This window comes from Gambusia affinis, linkage group LG23 (genome assembly GCF_019740435.1).
Source record: "Gambusia affinis linkage group LG23, SWU_Gaff_1.0, whole genome shotgun sequence".
Taxonomy (NCBI): domain Eukaryota; kingdom Metazoa; phylum Chordata; class Actinopteri; order Cyprinodontiformes; family Poeciliidae; genus Gambusia; species Gambusia affinis.
The window spans coordinates 2,901,601-2,913,619 of NC_057890.1; the positions used below are offsets into that span (position 1 = coordinate 2,901,601).

The 12,019-nt window shown below is 42.2% G+C and overlaps 2 protein-coding genes across 8 annotated transcripts in view; one reads left to right on the top strand and one right to left on the bottom strand.

Annotated features, from left to right (window-relative positions):
• The window catches only part of LOC122826259 (interleukin-15 receptor subunit alpha-like), a 45,592-nt gene that overhangs the window by 14,554 nt on the left and 19,019 nt on the right, over positions 1 to 12,019 (bottom strand). The window contains exon 1 of one of the 5 annotated variants that reach the window (XM_044107902.1): positions 130 to 363. The exons of 3 other annotated variants lie outside the window; for them this stretch is intronic. In XM_044107902.1, the coding sequence (XP_043963837.1) occupies positions 130 to 208 (79 nt within the window). In that variant the 5' untranslated portion in view covers positions 209 to 363. Of the gene's footprint in view, positions 1 to 129; positions 364 to 12,019 lie in introns of those variants that run through there. One more of the 5 variants, XM_044107900.1, reaches the window with a different exon arrangement.
• Positions 165 to 9,851, top strand: rbm17 (RNA binding motif protein 17). 3 transcript variants are annotated; one of them, XM_044107895.1, is made up of 13 exons: positions 165 to 260; positions 1,619 to 1,767; positions 2,757 to 2,873; positions 2,949 to 3,115; positions 3,220 to 3,332; positions 4,295 to 4,345; positions 5,270 to 5,408; positions 5,490 to 5,641; positions 5,958 to 6,008; positions 7,772 to 7,848; positions 7,952 to 8,050; positions 8,139 to 8,211; positions 9,585 to 9,851. In XM_044107895.1, exons 2-13 carry the CDS (start codon positions 1,645 to 1,647, stop codon positions 9,686 to 9,688), a joined length of 1,266 nt encoding a protein of 421 aa, XP_043963830.1. In that variant the 5' UTR covers positions 165 to 260; positions 1,619 to 1,644; the 3' UTR covers positions 9,689 to 9,851. The 3 variants fall into 3 exon arrangements, with proteins under 3 accessions (XP_043963830.1, XP_043963829.1, XP_043963831.1); XM_044107894.1 differs by lacking the exon at positions 165 to 260 and adding an exon at positions 1,163 to 1,243; XM_044107896.1 differs by lacking the exon at positions 165 to 260 and adding an exon at positions 1,230 to 1,375.

The window sequence follows — 12,019 nt, forward strand, 5'->3', positions numbered from 1 at the left end:
AAATAAATATTAAAACAAATGTATTTCAGTCTGAATTTCACTATTCCATGATGTAGGCATGAGATTTGACTTTAATAGATAATACTAATTAAATAGGGTAAATATAGACCGAGATCGTTCTGTCCCTACCGACGCTGGAGAGCCGCGTCGTTCCGAGAAGACACACCATTAGGACGCAGACAGAAGTGGTGAATCGATCTGGATCCATCTGCCAGCTCGGCGCGGCTCTACAGCATGTTCCCCGTGGAAGTCCACACGCGGTAAGACCATCGTCAGGGAGTGACCTGCCACCACCGAGGGTCTCGCTGCCGTCACGCTCACGGTTTCACTTTCAAAATCACCGACTTTCAGTTGCGCATCGCCAAAGAAGTCGGAGCGCACTTCTGGCTTGACTCAATCGACGCCATATTTGTAGTTTTTGTTGTTGTCGTCGGCAAAAACGATACGTTCGGGCAAGTGCAAGTTTACAGCGTAACTCAATGAAGGATCAAAAAGTCGTTTTATTTTAGTGAGTTAATTGCAAAACTGAAACTAGTGTATAATATAGATTCATGACACACGCAATAAGGATCATTTCAAACATTTTATTTCGGATAGTTTTGCTTTTATTTTTATTTTTAAGGTCATGTTTTGGTATACATAACAGTTCCTTTTGACAGAAAATAAAGTTGAGTGGAGGGAAAAAGTGTAATTAAAAGTAGAAGCCATAACAGTCTGTCCTGTAAAAGCCACTCTAGATGTCTCCTGGACATGCACTACAATTATTGCATTTTGAGAAAAAAGAACGACTGTACTGTAGCTCAGTGGTTCTAAGACAAGTGAAAGTAAATGTAGCTTTGACGGTCAAAGTCCAAGAAGTGAGGCCACATTTCTCATCCCGTGAGAAGTCTCTAGAGTTAGAGCGACAATCTTTTTGGTAGGTTATGCCACCTGCTGATGTTCTCGAGTCAAGTCAGCCACTTTTATTGCAGAATTAAGAAGAAGCAGATACATCTTTGCAATAATAATAATAATAATAATAATAATAATAATAATAATAATAATAATAATAATAATAATAATAATAATAATAATAATAATAATAATAATAATAATAATAATAAGCTTACGTTGAAATATAAAGCAAAAACATTTCTACTAAATCCTCCCATCGCTAGGCGGCGCGTTTATTGTTACGCAACTTCTTTTTTGTCTTGTTGTTCTTCCGCTGCTTCCGTCGCGTCAGCTACAGCGACGAGTGGAGGTAAAGCAAATGTGCTAGAGCCTTTCATGTCTAAATTAGATGTCCGTATGGTTGTATTATAAGAACTTTGAAAGCGAGTTCTTATAATTATATATTTTTATATATTACAGATTTTCTCCCAAGAGAATACAGGTCAGCAGTGATATTAGCTTTAGCTTATGTTAGCAAACTGTAGCAATCATTCCGTCAGCTTTGCTAACATATCAGGCAATTTAAACTGCTATTGATTTTGATGTGAGCTAGCTATGCTACCTGTGTGCTAGCTTTGCTCATTAGTTGGTGTTCCGACGCTTCTAACTTCGCAATGAAGGGCAAACCGAAGCCGCTGAGTCTGAATTAAAGCCCAGTCCTGTGTGTGTGATTGTGTGTTTGCAGGAAGCGGCAGCACTGACCGGGGCAGCATGTCGCTGTACGATGATCTCGGTGTCGGTGCAAGTGATACCAAGACCGAAGGCTGGTCCAAGAACTTCAAGCTGCTCCAGTCTCAGCTGAAAGTGAAGAAAGCGGCCCTGACCCAGGCTAAGGTAGCTCACCATGCTGCCAGGAAAGGTGCAGAGCAGGGACTAGTGCACAACTGCTCGGGTATTTTATTAACAACTAGGATAGGCGCATACATTTCCCAGAGTGCATGTTTACAACATGGATACAACTGCTCAAGCAAACACAAGATCTGTTTAATCAGAGAACTAAACCTGGGATTTTATACAGACTAGAGACTAAATTGCTACTTTATCAGCTACTGTGGTCTCAACCTATTAGGATCTTTTATAAAAGCACATATCTGAAAATCAGGTGTGGCCAGATAGTTTAGTTTTAAACCATGTTGGAAATGCGACCGAATCGAATGAATTGTCCAAAACGTTCTGAAAAGAAATCGCCGACTTTAAAAAAACCCCCAAACAAAATAAAAACCCTGAATGCCACCAGAAATTGAGTTGGGAGCATAGTTCACAAGTTTAAATCAAAAGAAACTGAAGAAAATAATAAGTGGAGCTAAAACGATTAATCGAATTAATTGCGATTTATGGGTTACAGAAATACTTGTCAGCTAATTTTTATTTAAAAAGTAATTAAATGATTTGCTCATTTGCATCTTTTGATGTTTTGAATATTGTGTAAAAAGCCTTAACTGGTTAAGAAAAAAAAATCATCAGAATGTCTCAAATTTTTTATCCGATTAATTGTCAGAATAATCAATTACTGAAGCAATCGTTAGCTGCAGCTCTAATAATAACCGGCAACCCTGAGAACCGGCGACTTCAGTCAGAGGCCTACACAAGAACCACTTTAATACAGACTGCTGCAGGAGATCTTTCCTGCCCACAGCAATCAGCAGCATTTAACTTCCCTCTGGGATTTAACAACTGGAACTCTGGAGTGTGGAGGGCAGGACAGAGTGAAAACTGTCCTGCTCAGTTTCAATTAAAAGTGTAGAAGAATCACACAAGTCTGACTAATGCCAAAAAATACAAAAATAATTAGATGTTTGATAAAGGTCATGCTTGTGTTCCAGACTCAGCGGATGAAGCAGACCACCGTTCTGGCTCCCGTTATCGATCTGAAGAGAGGAGGTTCCAGTGACGACCGGCTCAGCACAGACACTCCTCCGCACGCCGCCGTTGGACTCAAGGTCTGCCTCTCGCTCCAGTACTGTCCCCTAGAATGTTTTTATTTTTAATTTTTAAACTGGATTTGGTTCCCTCAGGATGCGGTTCCCAGCGGATTCTCCTCCGGGGACGTTCTGATCCCACTGGCTGACGAGTACGACCCCATGTTCCCCAACGACTACGAGAAGGTGATGAAGCGCCACCGGGAAGAGATGCAGCGCAAGAGGGAGCAGGAGCGACAGAAGGAGATCGAAGAGAGGGAAAAGTGAATAAAGCTTTTTTCTTCTTTTTTTCCCCCCCCGCTTTTTAAAACTTTGAAATGTAATCTGAACATCCGCAAACCAAATCCTGAAACTTGGTGTGTGTCAGGAGGAGGAAAGAGAGACACGAAGGCAGCGCTCCCAGCGGATTCTCTCGTTTCCCGGCAACAGAAGAAGACTCGGATGAAGAGGAAGAATACGAGAAAGAGTGGAGGAAGCGAAGTGAGTACTTGTTGCCATGGGGATATGTAGTTTATCGACCAATAAGGAGCAAGAAGCTCCCCTTAAAGGGGCAGTATTATGTAAAATTTACCTTCTTGAGCTTTAAATCGTGTTATAATCTTATTCCCTCATCATGCATGTTAGAGAAATGTGTCAATCTCCATGGCAACCAGGTGTGCAAAACACTTGAGTGGACCTAGCTCCACCTTGGAGACGCAGCTCTGCCTCAGAGTTGCAGTTTCTGAGCCTCAGTTGTTAGAGAGCAGCCCTCCTCTCATTCCCCGTCTCAGCTCCTTCAGACTAGCCAGCAGCAATTAGCAAACACCTGGTAGAACTGCACATCAGCTGAGCTTATAATACCAGCTACATATAAGTAGAGTTATATGAATTAGTCAAATTGGTTTAAATTTAAATTTATTTTTTTGTCATTAAATACATTTTGTTTTGATGATATTCCATTTCTCACATATGAATTGTTTTCTGTCTAATTTTCAAAATGAGCCACTAGGTGTCACTGCAGCCTAGACCTCCATCCATCCATTTTCTAACACCCTTGTCTCTAATGGGGTTGGGAGGGTTGCTGGTTCCTGTCCAGCTACGTTTCGGGCGAGAGGCGGGGTTCACCCTGGACAGGTCGCCAGTCTGTTGCAGGGCAACACAGAAAACAGACAGGACACACAACCATTCACACACACACTCACACCTAGGGAGAATTTGGAGAGACCAATTAACCTGACAGTCATGTTTTTGGTCTGTGGGAGGAAGCCGGAGAACCCGGAGAGAACCCACCATGCACAGGGAGAACATGCAAACTCCATGCAGAAAGACCCCAGCCGGGAATCGAACCCAGGACCTTCTTGCTGCAAGGCAACAGCTCTACCAACTGTGCAGCCTAGACAATGATTAGTAACGTGTGTTTGATGTGAGAACAGGAAGTGACGTGTTGTTTCCGTGGTTTCCAGGTATTGGCGGAGCAGCCATTGCCCCTCCTTCGTCGCTCGTGGACAGAGACGGTAAATGTGACGACTCATCGCATCGCCTTGCTGAACTGTTGACACTCCTCAACTTTCTCAGGGTTCTGTTTGTGTCACTGGGAGTTTACTGTGAGCTGTAGAGATACAGAGGAGAGAATGGAGGAGAAGTAGATGGAGAACCATGCAGGGCTTAAAAACCCCCCAAAAGAAAGATTAATAATGGCCGTTTACAGATGAATTATTCTTATGTAAAATTGGTTCTGGAAGCTGCTGACTTTCAGGAGTTTATTTTCAAAATGTTTGGAAACTGTAACCTTTTCCAAATCTGCTTCATAAATGATGGACGGCCTGGTGTTGGTCGGTGACATTCTGTAACATCCCAACTCAGTCAGTTTGTTATTGGAGGTTCAGAGTTCCTGTGCCGTCTGGAAAAGCTTTCCATTTATCTTCCAGGTCTGGATTAGTGTGGAAACAGAATATCAGACTATGAAAAACTCTCTGTACTTCCACACTGCATGATCTTCTTCTACATCCCTCTTTCTCTAAATACTCCTATGTTTCTTGGTTCCTCTCCTTTTTTCCATGTGTCCTTCATTCTCTTCCTTTACTTGTGTCCTTTCTCCTTGGACACAAGAACATGGATTGTTCCTTTTTCTATTTTTTTCTTTCACTCTTTTTATTTTTCTTTCTTTCATCCTTTATTTGCTTCTGTTTTCATTTGCTCTTGGCTGATCCTGGAAGACCTTTTACTAGGAAAATGTCAGGAACCCTATAAGAGGCGTCATTTGAACATTTCCCTAATGTAACACGGACAGTTTTAATGTATCAAATTAATGCCTCAGAATTTAAATGGTGAATCATTTAAACGGTGGAAAAGGAGACTTTAAATCAGTTAGAGTCCAGCAGAGGGCAGTATTGTCCAGTCCCTGTTTCCAGCAGCAGTGTTTGCGTTCTGCCCCGCAGGCCCGTCTCCGTACGGCTACGAAGACGAAGGTCGTCCCGGCAGAGGAGCCAAGGCCGCCATCCCTCCTCCCATGTACGAAGACTCGGACCGGCCGCGCTCGCCGCCCGGCCCCACCAGTTCATTCCTAGCCAACATGGGGTCAGTCCTCCAGCCTCTTCCTCCCAGTTCGGTAGCTCCAGAACGAGAATCCCCCATGTGACGAGTGTTCTCCCCCAACAGCGGTACAGTGGCCCATAAGATCATGCAGAAGTACGGCTTCAAAGAAGGCCAGGGCCTCGGCAAGCATGAGCAGGGCCTGAGCACGGCGCTGTCTGTGGAGAAGACCAGCAAGAGGGGGGGGAAGATCATCATCGGGGACGCCGCAGAAAAACGTACGTCTCTAATTCTCAGCGTTTGTGTTTCCACTGTTGGCTCGGTGTCCTTTTTATCCGTCAGCAGCATGAACAGCTAAATCTGCTTCGTCAGAGCTTCTCTGTCTCCATCTGCTTTTTGATGTGAATGTCTTCATCATTGATGTTTCAGCTGCAGCAGCGAGTAAGACAGTGTCATTCTGCAGCAAATGGATGTTTTACAGTGACTCTGTGTGCATGTGTTTTATTTTGTGTGTGTGTGTGTGTGTGTGTGTGTGTGTGTGTGTGTGTTTTATTTTGTGTGTGTGTGTGTGTGTGTGTTGGTGCGACTGAGCAGCAGGGTCGAGCCAGTCCGGGGCGGCTGATCCTTCCAGCGGAGGCTCTGCAGGTTGGCGTCCATCCTATTGTCCTTCTGTTGTGTGGGGAACGCTCTCTCTGGTTTTATGTCTAGCTTTTTAAAAAGTGTGTCTGCATGTGTGTTAGTGCTTCCAGTTCTATTATTGTGAACTGTTTTTTTTTTTTTTTTTTTTAAGAATGTTGATTTGCTAAATTTTGAAGTTAAATGCAGAACAAGATCTGTTTTAGTGGTGCATGTTTTCTGAAGACGTCTATCAAAGCCTTCTTTTTATTCTTTATGTATTTCAGTTTGCTAACCACACAATTACACCTCTAACCTGTACAGAACGTTACGTTTTGCCATTCCACTCAGTTTGTCTTTTTCATTTAGTTTTGTGCCAGATTGTCATGTCGCATGGTAGGTGTGTACTGAGTACCCGGCAGGCCGATAACAGAGTCTCTGCACATCCTTAAAAAGGTCTTAAATGTCTTAAAATCCTTTTTTTTAAAGTGTGCCTGAAATATGCTAATCACCAGTAGGCCTGTCACGGCAACAAATTTTGCTAGCCAATAAATTGTCTCAAAAAATGATTGATATAAATGATAATACTGTTGTTTTGGGATCATTCTCAAGTAATATATTGCTAATAATAATAATGGCATAATCCCTTCTACTTTACCGCAACAAGACCCGCCCACCTGGCGGCTAACAACAGTAACTCCTGTTGCCATCTTAGCAATTTTGTTAGGAGACCAGGAGGATCAATTAGAAACATTACTGATTATTCTGACAGGCTTTTCTCATCTGGCATCAGCGTTAAGAAACAGGAGCTACTCACACAGTTTCAGTCAGGATTTCTAAAGCGAAGTCAGAAATAGCCGTTGCAGAAGAAGAAGCTGTGAGACCTTCCAGCACAAACCGTTCCTACCATTTAAAATCCCTTCATGAGATGCCAGGAGAAAAATCCTGGAGTTCCCCATGGTGGTGTACATCTTACCTCTGGGTGAAAAAAAACTGCTACTCTGTTATTATCTATTCATGGATAATAATAATAATAATAATAATAATAATAATAATAATAATAATAATAATAATAATGACAAATGTTCACCTTTGGAATTATTTGCAGTTGCCTAAAATAAAAAAAATAATTTTTTTTTAATGTTTTTTATTTTTATTTTTTTACCTTAATCAGACTAGTCAAAGAAATAGCTGGACTAGTTAACCCACTAACATCTAAGAACAGAATGGTAGAAAAGGAATAATATTCTTCTAAATAAGCATTTTAAAACTACCATTAAATTGAAGTTATCGTGGTCTGGAATCAGAATCAAAATAATCCAAATATTTCAGTTGTAAAAAAAAAAAATCTTAATTATTATTTTAGCAACAGTATAAATCATTTTTTTACCTACTTTAAATATGGCTGACTGCATAACAATAAAAAAAAAAAAGCAATATTTTAAAAGACTCATAATCCTGAAACTGGAGAAATGTTCTGAGACCGAGTGAACTTTTGCCGTCTCCCGACAGATCAAATGTTTGGCTCTGTCTAATGTTTTAGTCAGACATTTATCTCTTTCCTGGGTTTTGTTGACACTTTTCCTGGAACACCAACCGCAGCGCGGCTGAGTGACCCGGTCAGAGTCGTTCCTCAGCCGTGCTGCGGACAATAAAACCAGGTTCTGTTGTTCCATCAGAGCCAACGTCAGCTCTGCCACCACTGAACGGCGGCTCGAATAGTTTCACGTCTCGAGTAAACATCTTTATCACGTCTGTAAATGTTGTCTTGTTATGCGTTTCCGGCCAATCAGCGGACTCTTCCAAGAAGTCGGAGGCCAATCCCTTGACGGAGATCCTGAAAAACCCGACCAAAGTGGTTCTGCTCAGGGTATGTTTGTGTTTTTCTAGTTTTTTTGTTTCCCACAGGATGTATTTTATAAAAAAAAAAAAAAAAAAAAAGCATAAACCCAAAATGTGTTGCGGTTTCCTAGAACATGGTGGGTCGAGGAGAAGTGGACGAAGACTTGGAGGGGGAGACGAAAGAAGAGTGCGAGAAATACGGCAAAGTTGTGAAATGTGTCATTTTTGAGGTGCGGAGAATAAAACCTCGACAGAGTTCGTCCAAAGTGATTAAAAAAAAGAACAAAAGACAGTAAACAAGGTTACTCTCCTTCACAGATCGCCGACGTTTCCGATGATGAAGCCGTCAGGATCTTCCTAGAGTTTGAGCGGGTGGAGTCGGCCATCAAAGGTCAGCGTTCACCCGCCGTTTTCTCCTCGTTTGTTCAACCCAAGGCGAATGGTTTTGTTTTTTTGTGTTTTTACGTAACGGCCTCGCTTTCTTTTCGCCGTTGTGTAACCGCTCCGATAACTTGGGCCGAAAAGTGTGTCTCACTCTTAATTGGGTCGACCCAGATCGGAATCAAGGTGAGACTCGACTCCCTGCGGTGTTATGTCATTACTCCCTGCGGCAGCGGCAGAACCGCGCTTACATCACAGCTCCCAGAAAGCGGGGCGCGCTCTCAAAGAACAGGTTATACTGAGGAGATGTCGAGATGGGCGGAGAGAAAAAAAAACAACAAATCTTCTCTTTGGATGTTTTTAACTGGGGTCAGTTTGAGTTCAGTTTGTGTTTTTGATGTAGCATCAATTTATAACAACTTGCATTTTACAAGACAAGCAGTTAATAGTATTCCAGTCCATAGAATCTAAAGTTTCTACACATGATGGTCCGGTGGACTCGGTTAGTTTTGGGACCATGACGGCTCTGACCGGGAGGTTCTGCTGAATGTCTTTCCAAGTAAATGGACAGGACCCGTTTCTGTGTGTGGACTTTCAGAAACGGCTGCTGTCCTTATTGAAGGAGTGCCACCTTGTCACTCCTGCTTGCGTGACGCACGCCGTCACATCGGTTCCGTTTTTACTAGATTCTTCGAACAGGTTAAAGTGTGACACGTTGTTTTAAATAGTCCTGCGTTTAAACTTTGTGTGTCGATGGGCTTTTAGATAACGGGGACTAAACAATGAATCCACAACCACAGAAACTTCCTGGTATTTTAGTGCGATTTCATGTATGCCACACAAAACCAGTGCAGAATTGAAAGTGGCAGGAAAACTCCAAACCATCTGAGACTGGATATTCTGCTGCCATTAGTACATCAACACTAAGCATAAAGCCAGCACTCCAATGGAGTTATTTGGATAAACATAAGTTGTTGTAATGTGTTAGAATGGCCTAGCCAAAGTTTGAAACCTAATCTAGCGGAGAATATGTGGCAGGACTTGAAAAACCGAACCCAATCTGAGCTGTTGATGTGCAAAGCTGGTAGGAGCCTTCAGAAGTGGGGGCGCACTGACAAACATGTCCCAATTTCATTAATTGTGATTGGTAATCGGCCGATGTTTTTCATATTGCTATTTTAAAGGATTCATCCTCCGTACTTTTATCTACTACATTGTGCTGCAGCATTTCATCAAGTCTTAATGGAATACGCTGAAGTTTGTGGTCATGACGTGTGACCCTGTAGTGATGTAACATTAAAGGAGGGCCGAAGTTTAAACGCGTGATGATTCTAAAACATGTTGATGATCCCGTTTGACCTTTGACCTCCTCTTCCTCTGCAGCCGTTGTGGATCTAAATGGCCGTTATTTCGGGGGTCGAGTCGTCAAGGCCTGCTTCTACAATCTAGACAAGTTTCGTCTTTTGGATCTCGGGGAGCAGGTGTGATGTCTGCCATCTGACCCTGTGAGGCTGCAGCAACCTTCCCGTCTGTACATATGTTTTTCTTTTATAAACAGCAGTGTATATGTAGTAATAATGACTCTGTCATCTGGTGTTTCTTTGTGATTATTAAATACCTTTATGCCAATACAAAATAAAAGGTATAAACTAATCTTTTGGGTGTGGATTCCTTTCTCAGTGTTTTCATCCTGCAAGCGCCACAGAGGCCTAGTTTCTGACATAATACTCCTTTCCTGAGTTGTTAGCGTCCCTCTGGGGTCCAGGAGTCCTAACTTAGCCTCGATAGATTATAGGAAGGGGACCAGGACAGTGAACGCAGCCTCAGCCTCATTCAGAGCTTATGTAAGTGAGCCAGAGAAAACGTCCCAGAGGTTTGGATGATGAAACAGAAATGTGAAGGAGGACCCATTTAAAGGATCTCATCGTTTTGTTTATGGTGTCATGGTTCAAAGGTCAAGGAAATATGGGTAACAAGGAAATGTTTGCATATTAACAAAAAAAGGTACAGTGCCCTTTCTGATTTCTTCAATTTTTGCTGCAGCACAACTAAATGTTTGTGATAGTGCTTTATAAAATGGCGAGGGGGCTTTTTAAATCATCTTTTGGTGAAAGCAGTCCCCCCCCCTTAATATTGTTAAATCATGAACTGAGATTAAAGATATTTAATGTGTTGCAGTTCATGAGCAACATCCATACTTGATTACCAGACTTGTTGGATCATATTCTCTTCAATAAAACCTTTCTGACAGCACTGCAGGCTAAAATCAGAATCAACTCTATCAAGTTTATGGACATTTTATTTCTTCAAATTATGCAGCTGTACAGTGTTTTTATAGAAGAGGTTAAGATTAAATTAGTGCAAATATGCATCCTAACGATCTTTGTGCTCTATAAAAGTGTTCAGCCTCGGGGAAGAAACCGTTTCTGTGGGAGCTGGTTGTTGCAAATGGCACTCTGTAGAACCGATCTGAAAGTAAAAGTCCACAGTTTGTGTCCAGGATGTGTGGGTTCAGCAGAGATGTTAGCTGCCCTTTTCCCGACTAGACCTGTACAAGTCAGAGATGGAGGGAAAGTCGATCCTCATTACAGTTTGGACTGGTCCTGTTTTGTGGATGAGCCAAACCACACAGTGATGGACAAACACAGAACAGACTAAAAACATTGTTATGTATGATGGAACGCTTGAAGTAAGAGGGCACTTGTTGAAGATCTGAGTTAAGATATGGGTCATTGTGTCAACAAAGGTTCTCAAGCATGAGGGGGAAGCAGTCTTCTGATGCTGAAAGAGACTATTGACGTCTTCCTCTAGTGCAGGCAGGGGGTCTAAAGAGAGGAAGCTCCCCATTCACCCATTGGTGAATGGGGAGCTTTTGTCTCAGAGTGAGGTGTGGACAAGCTGTTGGAAGGTGTGAACGGTTGCCTTTCCAGACCTGCAGCAGAAGCTCTTTTGGTTGTATGCTAGATGAGGATCCTGCTGAAGGTGGAGGATGGGCTCCTTTATTTGCTGACATTTTGCAGATCTTTCCAAACTGATTTCAGGTCTTCTGCTGAGAAATTGTCGGCTTCTCACTGTAGCTTCGTTTTTTAAAATAAATGTGAACTTATTTTGCTGAAACCAGGGTTCCTAGAAGACAAAAACAAAACTTTGCCACTGCCACGACTTATAGTTTGTATGGGATTTAGGGAAACTGGACATAGTGTGGCCATAATCCTTTACGGATTATGTATAAATTGTAAAAACAAGTTTATACAGCAGGTGCAGCACCAGATAAGGAGGTAGTAATTAAGCCTGTAACTGGTGGGTTGCCAGTTTGAACCCCCGCTTCATCCATCTCAGTTCTTGGGCAAGGCACTTCACCCGCCATACCTGCTGATGGTGGTCAGATTACCCACAGATGGTAATTGAATGGCAGGCTCACTTCTGTCGGTATGGAGGATAATAGTGATCAACTGGTCTTTTATTGACATTGAAATAAAAGCAACCATACCAACTTTTCATCATGGTACTGGAGCTCCTATGCAGATTTGGCAGAGTGTTTAAGCTGCAAACTACAATATAAAACAGTCAAATCTGAAGACATCTGCCAGAGCTTAGGTCAAACTGGGTCATGCTTCAGACAGAAGATCCCAAAGGCAGCAATAGAACCGTAACACTTCAGACACATCCTGTAACAACACTTGGCAATACCTGCTGTAAAAGCTACACACATAAATAGGTGAAAGCTAAACTTAATAGAACAAATAAAAGTAGAAAGGTTGTCCAGGAATGCTTCAAAGTCCACATGGAAGACATCAATCAAAGTGAAATCCGTTACA